The 15,524-nt window shown below is 35.2% G+C and overlaps 2 protein-coding genes across 6 annotated transcripts in view; one reads left to right on the top strand and one right to left on the bottom strand.

The window, feature by feature from the left end:
• LOC134283854 (E3 ubiquitin-protein ligase UBR4-like) overlaps positions 1 to 10,936 on the top strand; it is a gene marked incomplete at its 5' end in the record, with an annotated part of 34,415 nt that extends 23,479 nt beyond the window's left edge. Inside the window, 26 exons of the mRNA XM_062766369.1 lie at positions 34 to 118; positions 239 to 360; positions 469 to 601; positions 818 to 1,085; positions 1,227 to 1,368; positions 1,458 to 1,539; positions 1,644 to 1,817; positions 1,945 to 2,066; positions 2,174 to 2,327; positions 2,582 to 2,625; positions 2,726 to 2,897; positions 3,038 to 3,119; positions 4,144 to 4,420; positions 4,654 to 4,844; positions 4,985 to 5,057; positions 5,242 to 5,351; positions 7,083 to 7,311; positions 7,494 to 7,583; positions 7,691 to 7,813; positions 7,906 to 8,165; positions 8,289 to 8,483; positions 8,576 to 8,660; positions 8,847 to 8,986; positions 9,152 to 9,245; positions 9,542 to 9,701; positions 9,991 to 10,936. Coding sequence (XP_062622353.1) covers positions 34 to 118; positions 239 to 360; positions 469 to 601; positions 818 to 1,085; positions 1,227 to 1,368; positions 1,458 to 1,539; positions 1,644 to 1,817; positions 1,945 to 2,066; positions 2,174 to 2,327; positions 2,582 to 2,625; positions 2,726 to 2,897; positions 3,038 to 3,119; positions 4,144 to 4,420; positions 4,654 to 4,844; positions 4,985 to 5,057; positions 5,242 to 5,351; positions 7,083 to 7,311; positions 7,494 to 7,583; positions 7,691 to 7,813; positions 7,906 to 8,165; positions 8,289 to 8,483; positions 8,576 to 8,660; positions 8,847 to 8,986; positions 9,152 to 9,245; positions 9,542 to 9,701; positions 9,991 to 10,055 — 3,672 coding nt within the window. The remainder of the gene's footprint in view (positions 1 to 33; positions 119 to 238; positions 361 to 468; positions 602 to 817; positions 1,086 to 1,226; positions 1,369 to 1,457; positions 1,540 to 1,643; positions 1,818 to 1,944; positions 2,067 to 2,173; positions 2,328 to 2,581; positions 2,626 to 2,725; positions 2,898 to 3,037; positions 3,120 to 4,143; positions 4,421 to 4,653; positions 4,845 to 4,984; positions 5,058 to 5,241; positions 5,352 to 7,082; positions 7,312 to 7,493; positions 7,584 to 7,690; positions 7,814 to 7,905; positions 8,166 to 8,288; positions 8,484 to 8,575; positions 8,661 to 8,846; positions 8,987 to 9,151; positions 9,246 to 9,541; positions 9,702 to 9,990) is intronic.
• A 1,725-nt stretch (positions 10,937 to 12,661) lies between these two features.
• LOC134283872 (cytosolic phospholipase A2-like) overlaps positions 12,662 to 15,524 on the bottom strand; it is a 49,078-nt gene continuing 46,215 nt past the window's right edge. For 4 of the 5 annotated variants that reach the window (XM_062766388.1, XM_062766389.1, XM_062766387.1 and 1 more), the window contains 3 exons: positions 14,297 to 14,475; positions 13,837 to 14,023; positions 12,663 to 13,606 (listed from right to left, as the gene is read on the bottom strand). In XM_062766388.1, coding sequence (XP_062622372.1) covers positions 13,290 to 13,606; positions 13,837 to 14,023; positions 14,297 to 14,475 — 683 coding nt within the window. In that variant the 3' untranslated portion in view covers positions 12,663 to 13,289. Of the gene's footprint in view, positions 13,607 to 13,836; positions 14,024 to 14,296; positions 14,476 to 15,524 lie in introns of all 5 variants that reach the window. The other variant, XM_062766391.1, reaches the window with a different exon arrangement.

Genomic DNA, 15,524 nt, shown 5'->3' on the forward strand with positions numbered 1-15,524 from the left:
ATTTTTGATTTGTAATTTGTCTGATTTGTTAAGGGTTCTTCTGTGAGACATGAGATCATGCTGCTTGCCACATCTCTAGAGCAGGAGGACAGTTGTTGGGAACAAAGAGTCAGATGTGGTATGTGTCACACAATTAGCCTTTGATTGTATATGAAGATTTGGATCTCTCAAAATCATGCAAATGTTGATATTTCGTTTGATTTTCAATGTAACATTTAATGAGTATTTTATTTCCCAGTGATGAGATTGTTCCTGATGGGGATGCAGATGAAGCAGCCAGTGATAATGGACACTATAACATTACCTTGTCTGAGGATTCTTCAACAACTGGTCAAACCTGATGGAGGTGCTGGAAAGAAGGTAAGCAGGCTCAGTTTATTATAACACAATAAAGATATTAAAAAGGCTATGAATCAATATAAGAATTTCAGTATTTAGATTGTCAACTATGACCTCTTTTTATCCCAGGAGAAGCAGAGCCAAGAGATTTCAGTCCCCTTGAAGTATGTGTCAGCTGACTTACATGTAAACAGTAAGGCTTGGCTATCAGGGGACATCAAGCACTCATTTCAGGCCTGGCAGAAGAGGCTCCCTAGAAGAGGTATAGACGGGTGCTTTAATCATTTGCTTATGCCTTAATGTTTAAAAATTGAGATGCAAATTTAAAAAGAACTGCTAAATACTAAATACTATACTTCCAGGGAACATATTATCAAAGGGTTCTGAAAATGCATAATGTGTCAGTTAAAGTTATTTTCTTACAGCAAAAAGAATGATTTTGACTTGTTATTATTAATTTTGGCTTCTTGTTGAATAGGAGTTGCTGAATCTGCTGAAAAATCTGAGAAAAAGGAAGGCAAGAAAGAAGCCAGAGCTTTGTATTTGATGGAGAAGTATGGGAACAGATGGAGAGAGAAGATGTGGAAGACTCCACCCATCCACCTAAAGCTGACCCAGACAACGTGGCTACAACAGGCCATGTTTACACCCTCCTCCCGGTCTGCCCGACAGACAGCCTGTAGTATCATAGAGTCTATCTCCCAGATACCATCGCGTAAAAAGGAGATTATTGACATGCTTACCAAGTAAGAGTTATTACTCTGAGTAGATTTTTAATTTGACAATTTTTAAAATTTTGATATTGCTTTTTCTCAGTGATAAAAAAAATGGAAATGGAAAACAAGAGTAGTGGATGTACACGTATATAATTTATTTTTTCATTGAAGATGCTTGGATGAAATTTGTAAAAGTGGAGAGTGTGCCACAGAATTCCTTGCTCTCTTCAAACGGATGATCAGTCAGCCTCACTGGAAGTGTTACCTGTCTATCAGAGGAGTGCTGCTGCACTTAGGGGATCTTATCTCCAAGGTTTGTAAAAGTAACAATGTGACTTAAGCCATGTTGAATTATAAATTTTAAAAAGTGTCTCTTACCAGTATTGTTTGTATTGGTTGCAGGAGGTAGAACAGCTTCAGTATTTGGAAGAAACCACCCTCAGCTCGGATTTAGCTCAAGGATTTGCTCTGAAAGCCCTTACAGGTAAAATAGATTAATAACTTACCTGATAATTCTGAGATAAAATTTCATATATTGTTCTTTGTTAAGCTACAAAGGCAAAACATTATGTAAAAAATGTGTTTCAGAACTGGTATCCCTGTTTGTGGAACAAGATGTGATCAAGCATTACTACAAGAACAAGTTGGTAGGTTATGTGTTGAATGGCTACTTGTCCCTGAGGAAGCTGGTGGTGCAGAGGACCAAGCTGATAGACGACACACAAGACAAACTCCTGGAACTGCTGGAAGAGCTCACCACAGGTAATATACTGAGAGGGACTAGAAAATGTGTCAGGATTTTGTAAATCTGTTATAAGAGATTTCTGTGAAATCAATTACATCTTTACTGTTTGCATTAGTTTTTGCAAGTAAATATGTATGTTTTTAGGCACTGAGTCAGAAACAAAGGAGTTCATGCAAGTGTGTGTGAAGACAGTAAAGAAATATCCAGATGATGACTACAGATCCCCAGTTTTCATCTTTGAGAGGCTTTGCAGCATTATTTTCCCTGTATGTATGAATTTAGTTCTGATTTGTCAACTGCTGTGATAGTTAGAGGAAACATTAGTTAAGAAACAGAACAATAACCTAAATTTTTTGTTTCTTTTATTAAACAGGAGGAGAATGATGTTGGGGAGTTTTTAATGATTCTTGAGAAGGACCCTCAACAAGAAGACTTCCTGCAGGGGAGGATGCTGGGTAATCCATATAGCTCCAATGAACCAGGACTGGGACCTCTGATGAGAGATGTCAAAAACAAGATTTGTCAAGGTAAAATATTCAGGAAACTCATTTGTAAATACAATGTACTCTTTATGTTTGTATACATAAACAATTACTTTCTTTATGAGAATTATTAAAATAGGCATTTGTATATTGATTTTACATCCTCTCGAGAAGAGAGAAATTATTCCAGGTATTGAGCAGATTTGATCTGAAATACACGTATCATAAGGTCAAACTAAATTTACAAAATCTTTTCCTTGCCTGTTGTTTTCAGAGTTGATTATAAATTTCATTCACAGATTGTGAGTTGGTAGCATTACTGGAAGATGATACAGGAATGGAGGTAATGATTTGCAGATTGACTTAATGAAAACTATTTTTAAAAAAAGACTAGATATAAAATGCATGAATATGATTCATGAAATGATTTTATGCGCCTGTAGTTACTGGTGAACAAGAAGATTATCAGCCTGGACTTACCTGTAAGTGAGGTCTACAAGAAGATCTGGGCCCCGGAGCATGGTGAGGGGGAACCTATGCCTATCATCTACAGAATGAGGGGATTACTGGGGGATGCCACTGAGGACATGGTCAACTCTCTGGACTCCAGCTCAGGTACACCAAAATATAAACGTATATAAATGAAAATTAAATTATTCAAGCACAATTTCAGCAGTAGTAATTTGATTTTTTAACTAAACGTGTTTTGCCTTTTGAGTAATTTTGTATGAGAATTATATCAATTCTCTGTGCAGAGGAAGACGTGGACAAAGAAGAGGTGTATAAAATGGCTGCTGTGTTAGCTGAAGGAGATGGTCTCAAAGTTATGCTCAACAGGTACACAGTATTATGTTCTCCTATAAAATGATATTTTTTATGTAAGAAAAAATTTTGTTTATACATAACCTTGAAGTTTTTCATGTGTACCTAATTTTTCCCCTATACATTTTGTTAGTTATTGAACTACTAATTTAACATTCATTGGGTAAATCCATGTAGAAAGAATTGCAGTGTAATTTTGGTTAAAGTGTTGTAAATCTAATTGAATTTGTAAAAACAATCATTGTTTGACACTTAGACAAAGAAGCTATTTTTAGAGAGATTATCGGTCTTAGGAACCAGTATTTCATGTCCATATTAGGTAATGCATAGTGCGAGGGACAGGAAGATCCCGGGGGGTCCGTAGCCACGTGACCCCCCCAAACTAATCCGCATCAAATTTCATGTAACATCATCATTCCTTTGTTCTAACTTCAGCTTGATGTACATGCTCTGTGTTTTTTGTTATCCCACCCACCTTCCCCATACTGCACCTTTTGTAATATTATGTGTCAAAAATGTTTGAAAATGTTTTAATTGTACATGTATATACCATCATTGGGGCTCTCACAATTTCTATGTATTCATGTTCAACTGCCTGTTTTTCCCCCATTCAGATAAAATTTTGCCTGTTTTCCCCCATTTCAGATAAATTTTTTCTGCATTATATAATTAATTATAGCTACCCGATGGTGTCAACCCGGGTCCTTTCATGTAAACCTGATGGTGTCAACCCAGGTATCTCAAAATTATCCCAAGTATCTCAAAATTTAACCTGACGGTGTCAACCCAGGTTCCATTCATTAGAACCCGATGGTGTCAACCCGGATACCCTCATACACAACCTGATGGTGTCAACCCAGGTTTCTATGGTTACAGTTTTAGCTATAAATTTCCTGACGGTATCAACCCAGGAAGTTCTTTTATTTTTTCTATATGTGAGTATAAATAAGTATTCATTTGAGTTTAAGGAGAATCTACTCAAGTGTTAATATTGTTTTATTTACATTGTCTATAGTGTAATTCTTGCTTTCTTTTACAGACTGGCCACTATAAAGGACCTTGTCCTAGGTCGACAGCTGATGACAGTGTTACTGAAGTTGTTTGGCTTTGTGGTAAATGTGAAGGCCTGCAGACAGGAGCTGATTAAGCCAGAGATGAACACCATTAACATCATGCTGGGGGCCCTGAACTTAGCTCTGTGGGCGGAGCATGAGAGTGGCACCAGTACTAAGGGACAGACCATAACAGAACAGATCCTACAGATAATGGAGGTCATACTGCTAGAGGCTAGCAGTCAGGACCCAGAGATCTACACTGTAAGGGAATTGTATTGGGGTGGGGGATGGGAGGGTGATGGATATGAAGTGGGATGTTGGTTGGGTTGGCAAAAAACTTTAAAGTTTAAGTTTAAAGTTAAAGCTTCAAGTATAAGTTAAAACAGAACACACCTGCGCAGAGACCATTATTTATGTGTATAATAGTATTTTTTTGTATATTAAAATTGATTGTACTGTGTTTTAGGATTGTCAACTTAAATTTTAACTTGCAGAATTTTTCCAAGCTGTGCGGCAATAAGGATCAGCTGTTAATGTTACTGGACAGAATCAACAGTCTGTTTGTGAGATCTAATCCCAGTGTTCTCCAGGGAATGATGAGACTGATTGCCTTCCTGGCCTTTGGAGAGGAGGACAAAATGCTGGTTCTCCTCAATCACTTCAAACCATACCTAGACTTCACCAAGTAGGTTTTGAGAACAAATATCCCTCTCAAGTTTTTAACCTGTAGTTCTTGTTTAGTTCATATATCTTTTGAAAGATTTTAATATCTTGTGTACATATTAATTTGTGTGAAAATTAAGGAGGGTTTTAATTGCATTTTAGATTTGATTTGGAACATTCTCAAGATGAGACTGTACATTTAGATTGTTTCTGTGAGGTGGCTTGTGGAATTGAGGTAAACATTAGAGGAAAAGTAATAATCAATCCTCATATAACCTGTATAATGAGAAAAATTGTAAGACATATAATAAACTATCATTGCCTAAGTTGTTGTAATCTTCAGTGAGTTGCAACATATTTCATGAATTTCTTGAAGCTCATCTCCTTTGCCTTTGAAAATCTTTTTTGCTCTATTTCAGAGCAATGCTAATGGAATAAGACTAAAGAACATGATAGCAGATCATGGCATCACCAAAATGGCAGTAGACTATATTCTACAGAATTCACCCAAAGTCAAAACTCTTTTACCGTAAGTGGTACAGATGTTGTACCAGTATATCTTGTATTCCTAAGTAACATACATGTAGCTCTATTTGATAATGCTAACATAATTTTTTTTTTAAACTGGTAATGCATTACAAAATATTTTTTTAGCTCTACTGGTCATAGACCAGAAGAGCTTATGCGATAGTAATGCGTCCGGCGTCCGTCCGTCTGTCTGTCTGTCTGTCTGTCCGTCTGTCTGTAAACAATTTTTCAAAACGCTACTCCTCCTACAATTTTAGTCTGATTTCAATATTACTTGGCACACAAGTAGAATGCACTAAGATACATAGAATAGTGCATTGGTTTTTGATTTCGATGAATGGTGTTGCCATGGTTACTAAAAATAGAATTTTCTGTGAAATTCCTTAAAAACGCTACTCCTTCTAAAGTTTTGGTCTGATTTCAATATAACTTGGCACACAAGTAGACTACACTAAGATACATAGAATAGTGCATCGATTTTTGATTTCGATGAACGGTGTTGCCATGGTTACTAAAAATAGAATTTTCTGTGAAATTCCTTTAAAACGCTACTCCTTCTACAGTTTTGGTCTGATTTCAATATAACTTGGCACACAAGTAGACTACACTAAGATACATAGAATAGTGCATCGGTTTTTGATTTCGATGAACGGTGTTGCCATGGTTACTAAAAATAGAATTTTCTGTGAAATTCCTTAAAAACGCTACTCCTTCTACAGTTTTGGTCTGATTTCAATATAACTTGGCACACAAGTAGACTACACTAAGATACATAGAATAGTGCATCGGTTTTTGATTTCGATGAACGGTGTTGCCATGGTTACTTAAAATAGAATTTTCTGTGAAATTCCTTAAAAACGCTACTCCTTCTACAGTTTTTGTCTGATTTCAATATAACTTGGCACAAAAGTAGACTACACTAAGATACATAGAATAGTGCATCGGTTTTTGATTTCGCTGAACGGTGTTGCCATGGTTATTAAAAATAGAATTTTCTGTGAAATTCCTTTAAAACACTACTCCTTCTACAGTTTTGGTCTGATTTCAATATAACTTGGCACACAAGTAGACTACACTAAGATACGTAGAATAGTGCATCGGTTTTTGATTTCAATGAACGGTGTTGCCATGGTTACTAAAAATAGAATTTTCTGTGAAATTCCTTAAAAACGCTACTCCTTCTACAGTTTTTGTCTGATTTCAGTATAACTTGGTACACAAGTAGACTACACTAAGATACATAGAGTAGTGCATCGGTTTTTGATTTCGCTGAACGGTGTTGCCATGGTTACAAAAAATAGAATTTTCTGTGAAATTCCTTTAAAACACTACTCCTTCTACAGTTTTTGTCTGATTTCAATATAACTTGGCACACAAGTAGACTACACTAAGACACATAGAATAGTGCATCGGTTTTTGATTTCGCTGAACGGTGTTGCCATGGTTACTAAAAATAGAATTCTCTGTGAAATTCCTTTAAAACACTACTCCTTCTACAGTTTTGGTCTGATTTCAAAATAAGTTGGCACCCAAGTAGACTACACAAAGATACATAAAATAGTGCAATGGTTTTTGATAAGTACAAACCAGTAGAGCTACAGTCTCGACAGAGACTTCTGGTTTTATGTCCTTTTGGTAATGTATTTGACAAATTCAGCTGAAAGTCATTACCAACAACACAGGTACAGAGCACAAGTTTCTGGGATCAAAAATTTTCTCTGTATAATTTCAGAACTGACACAGAGAACTGGAAGGACTTTATACAGAAGCCTGCATTGAGTTATGTACTGCGACTCCTGACGGGTCTCAGTCAGGGCCACCCTCCCACACAGCTTCTGATCGGGGCCGAATGTATCCCTATCCTCCACAAGCTGGAGCAGGCCTCCTCCGACCAGCACATAGGGACAATGGCCGAGAATTTACTGGAGGCTCTCAGACATAATGAGGAAGTGGCTGCAAAGGTTAGATGTTACTCCGCAGTCAATTAGCATAAGCCAATGGAGAGTGACTTAAGGATCATTACTTCATTTTAATAAAATAATGTGCATTGCACATCTTTGTGAGATGAAAAGAATTATTGCATTAAAACGTGCATGTGTATTACTGTATACATTATGATTTATGAAATTGCTGGTCTTGATAGATTGAGGATTTCAGACAACAAACCAAAGCTGAAAAGAAAAGACTGGCCATGGCCAAGAGAAAGAAACAACTTGGAGCTTTAGGAATGAAGGTATTTAAACTGCTTTTTTTTAACAGCTCTTTATTCATGAGGTATTCTGTGTACTTTCAGAAGAATGTGTCTACCTTGATGCATATACTCTGTCATTCTTGTTACAGACTAATGAGAAGGGGCAGGTAACGGTGGAGAGTTCCGTCCTGAAGCAGATAGAAGACCTGAAAGAAGAGACGGGTTTAACCTGTTGTATCTGTAGAGAAGGATATCGCTACCAACCCCAAAAGGTGAGGAACAGACTCGCATTATTGTATACAGAGGGAATGTTTTATAAAGATAATAGTGCCATTATCTCAGTGTATTCTTTGTTGATTTTCAGGTTTTGGCTATTTACACATTTTCTAAGAGAGTGTACCTGGATGACTTTGAGAACAAACCAAGGAAGTCTGTCGGTTATACTACAGTGTCTCACTTCAATGTTATTCATGTGGACTGTCACACAGCCGCTGTCAGACATGCTAGGGGAAGAGAAGAATGGGAGAGTGCAGCTCTACAGAATGCCAACACTAAGTGTAATGGATTGTTACCCCTCTGGGGACCTCATGTCCAAGAGTCGGCATTTGCTACTTGTCTGGCAAGGTAAATTTCCTTCAGATATGATTACAGTCAGATTTCTACAGAATTCACCATGTTGCAGTTATTCAAGATTCATTTTTTACGACTTTCACAAGTACATACATGTATATTGTCCATCCCTTGTAGACACAACACCTACCTTCAGGAGTGTACTGGAGTCCGAGACCCGAGCTATCTGTACAATGTACATGACCTGAAGCTGCTGATAATAAAGTTTGCTCAGGAGAAATCCTTCAGTGAGGAGAGTGGAGGGGGAGGGAGACAAAGTAACATGCATCTACTCCCCTACATCATGCATATGGCTCTATATGTCATCAACACGTTAGTATAGCTATTTTTCAATTAAAATTTGAAAAAATTGGAGCTCTTAACTTCTTGTGTTTTTATTCAAATTTGCATTTTCTTGCTTATAGGACAAGGTCTGTCACTAGAGAAGAAAAGAACTTGGGAAATTTCCTTGATGCTGCCAAAGACAAATGGATTGAAAGTTGTTATGAGGTACATGTACATTAACTTTCTCTGCTGTAAATCAGAGTTTCTTGTATTTCATCGCAGGTTTATGAACCCTATGGAAAAATTCACTTTGATGGTAGGGAAAATTCACAAGAAAGTTTTTAGAAGTCTTGATAAGCAGTTTATTTTCGTAGCTATACTAGAATAAATCACTTGTATTACTGTTTGCAGACTGAGGGCCCTCTGTACTGGACCACCATGGCTCTCCACATTTTATCACAAGCCAAGTGGAAGGAGAAGAGGGTTCAGTTGCTGGACCGCCTCATGGTTCTGAGTCAGACTCGACACGTGACCCCAGGGGGAGCAAAGACGTAAGAAAATTACGTATTATATATCTCAGTATTAGGTTCTTGGAGTAATCTTTTGCCTGCATTCTCATCAATGTACAGATTATAGACTGAAAGAAACTTAAAAAATACAATTGAAAAATATAATTTCTCCTTCGTAAAATATTGTTTATTTGACTTGATGTGTAGGTTGGCAGATAAAGCAGTTAAAGAGTACAGTGTGTACAAACCCTGCCTGGTGTTCTTTGGAATCATCAATGCTGTTTATGAGAAAGTATTCAAGGCAAGTAGATTATAGAAAGTACATTACAGAGGTTTTTTGTCCAATATAACATCAAGAAATAAACTTTGAACTGCTTTTATGTTCAAGTAATGTAGAGTAGTGGTCAAAGTGTAATTTTAGTATGTAGAAAACTTTTTTTTTTTTTGTGGGCAAGGTGAAAATTGCACTATTTTGGTTATGAAAGTTCAACATTTTCTACTTGCATGTACATGCATTTAGGGTACTCAATTACATGTAGCTAAACAAACTTAATTCCTGATTGATATGGGTTAATCATACTGTGTTTGCTTTGACAGAAGGTAACCTTGAGTGGAGACAATACCTGGAGCTCTGCTGTGGCGGACTACATCAGAAATAATGACAAAGTCGTCATAGAGGCCTGTGACAAGGTGCTGGCCACTTACCAGGACGAGATACTGCCCTGTGAATCTTTCTCAGAGTTTTGCGATGTTGTTGGTAAGCTTCACTATATTTTGTGCAATACTAACTGTGTAGTCAGATAATTTTGTTGTTAATTAAAAGATGAACATAACTCTTGGGGTTATTTAAGCAATATTAGGTACATTTTTTCGCAAGGGGTGTTACATGAAAGCGAAAAATTATTTATTTAGCATAAAATTCCATTCTGCCATTAAGTTGCTAAAATATACAACACAGCTTGAATAGGAAATTCTGTCTTTTTTTTCCCTAGTTTATGTTATGTTTTGAGTTTGGAATAAAAGTAATATGATAAAATCTTTTTCAGGGCTTCTGGAGGAAATACCTGACCCAGATTCCTACTTAAACAACCTTTTTGCGTCTTTGCCCTAGTAAGGTGTACCATTCAAATGATGTAGACTTGCTTTTGTGTGTGCTTTTTCTGTGAATTCTTTGGGACAATTTATCAGTCAGTGTAGATTCTTTGTGACGCAGTATTATATCATCATACTAAATTCATGTAGAACACTTGTTTAAATCTGCGATTGGAAGAAGTTTCAAACTAGCTTTTTGAAAATTTTTAAACTTGGCTTAATGGAGATGTCAAATTATGTATACAATTTCAGTTATATTGTTTTGCTTTTTAGTGAGCTTGTTAATTTTTCAGGGCAAATTGATACCCATTTCTAGCTTTGTTTAAAGATATTATACTGTATATCAATATTTTTTTTTTCATAGATAAGAAATATTTCTGTGTTTATATTTGTAGTACAAAAAATATGAAAATGTAATGTTCTCTCATGGTCTTTTTGATTTACCAAAAAATTGTGTACTCTAGATTTTGAACTTGCCTGTACTGGTATATGTGTTTTTCCATGCACTTGGTATTTTACATCACAGGGATTTGGAGATTTGCTTTTGATATTTCGATTTTGGCTAATTATGATAAAAAAAAAAATAGGCTTCTTTAGAAATGTACAATGTAAATCATAATTGAGAAATTTCTGTTGAAGTGGGGAAGGGAAAGGATCATTTACAATTTTTTTTTTGCAAGATCAAAATGAAAGCAGTGGGGAAGGGGGATTTAGAACATTTTTGAAAATTTACATAGTACATGTACTATATTAATGTGGAAAGTTAATTATGTTTAAGAATGTTTTAAAGATATAGACAGATATATTTCTAGGAATGTTTATGCTTTTCGCAACAAAATGCACAGGAAATATGCTTCATGTGTGCTGTATTCAAAGAATAAATATTGTACTGATGTGATATCAAGTTGTTTTTGTTCTTTTGAAAAATTTGGAAAGGTAGAGTTTGACCTTTCATTTAAACCTAAGATTTGTTGTGCCATATGCTATGTGAAATTGGTTCGTTACTTTTGGAGAGGTGAAAATTTTTAAAAATTGAACAATTTAGTAAAGGGGTTGTTTCCTTGCTGTCATATTTTTTGCTTGCTTAATGTTCAGGGAAAAAAAATTTGAAAGGTGCATGAATAGCAAATTTTATAAAGACTTATCCTTGCTACCCAAGGGTTTATGATTCCCTCCATTTGAAGTGGATTGTAAACCATTGGCTAGTGAAGATGATGCACAGTCTCAGGCCATAGGTGCATGTACTTTTTCTACAGTAGATGGCTAACTGCTCCTATTAATAAGTTGCTTGAAGGAAGTCCCCAAGGAAAGAGGAGAGATTTGGGGGGATACTTTATTCAGGTTATGTGGCCTCACTGGCCTGAAATTCAATTTCTCCCCTTCTTCATGTAGAATCCATATATCAGATTTGTTAAATGATTTATCCATTTCTAAGAAACTGAAAATCCTCCCAAGTTGTTGGACGGGATGTGGACTGAGGTATGAATGGGAATAAGTCAAATTTTTCAATGACTTGGACAACTTGTCGAAAAATAAAATTTATGCAGATATACATGTATATGTAAAGAGTTTATTAACTTTTTCACACCACATATCATGTGGATGCGTTTAATTTATAAAACATAAATTTTAAAAGAAAAATCAACACAAACAAGACAAAATGAACATAAAAAAACTTTTTGTTAATCTCCAGTTAATTCAATCTGACTCTTGAATTAAAAACGTGTGTAAAATTCCTATCAAGATGTGATAATTAAAAAAAAAAACAAAACATGAACAACCTAGAACTTAATACAAGGACTAATTCATTAAAACTTATTTTTTAAATACCGGGTTCTTGTATACATAATAAAAAATGGCCAAGATAAGCATTTTGACCAATTTTGGAGGGATAGGTACTGTAGATGGAAAGTTCGATGGAATTAATGAAAAGTTGATCATTTTTATTTGACTAGACTTCGTAAAAAGGTTTATGGTTGTTAACTACTAGGTAATGAGTCTTTATGATTTGATAAATTAAACAAGGCTGATTGAAAAAATGAGTATTGCATGAAAAAATACTTGCATATGTAAAAAAACAACAGCTAGAAAGTAAATGGGATTGTTGTAAAAATAATTTTATGAGGTTGAAGTAAATTACTCTAAAACTTTTGGGGAAAAAACATGTAGGACTGGTTTGCCCATTTTACAATTTCAAATACTTTCATCAATGTCTCATCAAATTGGATACAACTGTCTTTTTGGAATTGGAATATTTTAGAAACATGTTAAATATTAAATAAAAGATTAAACTGTAATTATCTAGGGAATCCAATATATTATCTAAACAATTAAAAAGATTTACCCAGGTAATATAAATTGACTAAAAAATTCTGACAAGAACTTGGCAATTCTTTACATGTGTGTGACAAAACCAAAATGTACAGTAGGCTTATTACATGTCTTACAAAATATAATAAATGAACTTTCTTGAACATTAATATCTGGAATACCAGACATTTGTCAAAATAAGTTGGAGGTCCCAAGTACTTACTTGTTACATATTTTATACTTGAATCCTCTGATATTGATATTGAGCTATCTTAGTCCAATCAAATAATGTTTTAAGAAAATTTCATCAAAATTTTGTTCAATAACTAAATGATTATTGTAATATGACCAAGATGAATACAGTTATGAAATACATGTACAAATATGGCACTAGATTATCATTCATACTCGCCATATACATGTACCTTTACGTTTGATGTATACGGTCCACATGTACTTGGTAATTCTGCCTCAACATCTTTGCAAGGAAATATAAAAAAAGCTTAAACGCAAGTAAAAAAATTAATAATACCTGTAATATTTTGACTATATAATATTATTTGCTGATATAAAAATCTCTGACATCATCCAAAATAATCAGTAAAATCTCACTATTCAAGTTAAGAATACTTTTTGCAGGTTAAAACATTTAAAATTATGCTCAGTAAAATCAGTTTGTATATACATGTACTAAAGTTTTTCTCATAAAATCAAAATTGGAGAAAGGGGGGAAAAACTCAATTCACACAAACATTCATCTTGGAATAAAATTCAAACATGTCACAGTCAAGCTTTTGATGCAAAAATTACAAAACACATGATCAATAAATAAGAATGGTGAATGAAAAACATCTCTTACTCATATGAAAATTCACATACAAATCACTATTTAAACACTATCTGTTCACTCATTTGAAAACTTCTAACTTCTACTACGGTGTATCTATTCCTCCTCAAAAGACTCGAGGTAGCTCTTCATACTCAGTGAGTTTTGTCTTGACACAGGTAACTTTTTGAGGTCTCCGAGTTTAATCGGACACTTGATGTCGTTATAATGCTTCTGTCGTCTCTGAATACAACACTTGATTTTCTCTACAATGAGGTCCCTGAACAATAGGGTGTTGTATTCTGTTAATTTAGTTAATCTGTCAAAGGATTTTCTGGGGTATTTGAAATTAAATGTGGAGTATGGCTGCTGAGGATCATCGAAAATGTCAAAATCGGCGAATTCCTTCTCCTCATCTGTAGTTCTGGGAACACCTGAAGAGAGAGATCGAAATGTAAATATTCAAAATATTATATTGATGATTTCTGACACACCTAGCACAGATAATTCTCGATTCTTCAAGCATTAATAAAAAGATGATTTTTTAGAGTAAAATGCTTCAAAGTTAATAATTTAAAGTAAAATTTGACCATGCTTATACCATATTAAACACTGTGACAGATATTGCAACTAATAGCGTTATACTTTTTTCAAATCAAATTACCTGGCTTAATCTCCTCTCTGAATTTGATGTTGGCCAACACGAAGTGTAGGACCACGGGACACTTGGGATCTTTGGGGTCCTCAAACACATAACATTCCTTCCTCCCCTCCACGTCCACAATCTTAGGATCTATCTTGGGAAATGGCACTTTGTTCAGATTGGCCCACTGCTGAGCTAACATGATTTCCTGAAATTTGTTAAGGTTGAAATGTATAAGAATTGACACACTGATTTACAAAGACATTTTCTCAGGACAGGAACAGATATGCAAAGTACTTGTGGATTAACTTGGCTAGACTGTATATACATACTCAAATCATACAGAAACAAGCAGCTACCACCAGTGATTATTTTTTTTATAATCTTATATCAATATTGGTAATTTTCAACTGTAAAATTAAGATAAGTGAAATATCATGAAATTTATAATGTAGATGTAAAATTTATTTAATAATGATACCTTAAATGGCAGAGCTGTGTCACTAGGCCTGGCACTGAAATCGAATGATAGAATCAAGTCAACCTCCCTCTGGGGTCTCAGGACCAGGGAGTAGGGGGAGTTAAAGGTCAAACCCCCATCAACAACGTACAGCTTCTTTATTGTGGTGGGGCACAACTCAAAGATCTTGGAAAATGGATCTGAAATAGAGGTTTATAAACTTGCTGCTCACTCATATATTATGATTTTATAAAACCAGAAGTCTCTGTTGAGACTGTAGCTCTACTGGTTTATACTTAAAACAAAGGAAGAGAAAAGTAGCAGTTGTGACTTGAGACTTCAAAACAGGAATCAATGGAAAAATGATCCTTGACACTCAACAAAATAAAAACTGATGCACATAATTATGTATCTTAGTGTAGTCTACTTGTGTGCCAAGTTATATTAAAATCGGACCAAAACTAAAGGAGGAGTAGCATTTGAAAGAATTTCACAGAAATTTCTATTTTTAGCAACCATGGCAACACTGTTCATCAAAATCAAAAACCGCTGCACAGAATTATGTATCTTAGTGTAGTCTACTTGTGTGCCACATTATATTGAAATCAGAACAAAACTGGTGGACGAGTAGTATTTAAAATAAAATTTCACAGAAATTTCTATTTTTAGTAACCATGGTAACACTGTTCATCGAAATCAAAAACCATTGCATAGAATTATGTACCTTAGTGTAGTCTACTTGTGTGCCAAGTTATACTGAAATCGGACCAAAACTGTAAGAGGAGTAGCATTTTGAAAGAAGTTCACAGAAATTTCTATTTTTAGTAACCATGGCAACACCATACATCGAAATCAAAAACCGATGCACAGAATTATGTACCTTAGTGTAGTCTACTTGTGTGCCAAGTTATATTGAAATCGGACCAAAATTGTAAGAGGAGTAGCATTTTGAAAGAAGTTCACAGAAATTTCTATTTTTAGTAACCATGGCAACACAGTTCATCGAAATCAAAAACCGATGCACAGAATTATGTATCTTAGTGTAGTCTACTTGTGTGCCAAGTTATATTGAAATCGGACCAAAACTCTAATAGGAGTAGCATTTTGAAGAATTGTTTACAGACAGACAGACAGACAGACAGACAGACAGACGGACGGACGGACGGACGGACGGACGGACGGACAGACAGACGGACGGACGACGGACGCATTACTATCGCATAAGCTCTTCTGGTCTCTGACCAGTAGA

The sequence above is a fragment of the Saccostrea cucullata genome, unplaced genomic scaffold (assembly GCF_032062105.1).
Source record: "Saccostrea cucullata isolate Sc308-1 unplaced genomic scaffold, CSIRO_AGI_Scuc_v1 ctg852, whole genome shotgun sequence".
In the NCBI taxonomy this organism is placed as follows: domain Eukaryota; kingdom Metazoa; phylum Mollusca; class Bivalvia; order Ostreida; family Ostreidae; genus Saccostrea; species Saccostrea cuccullata.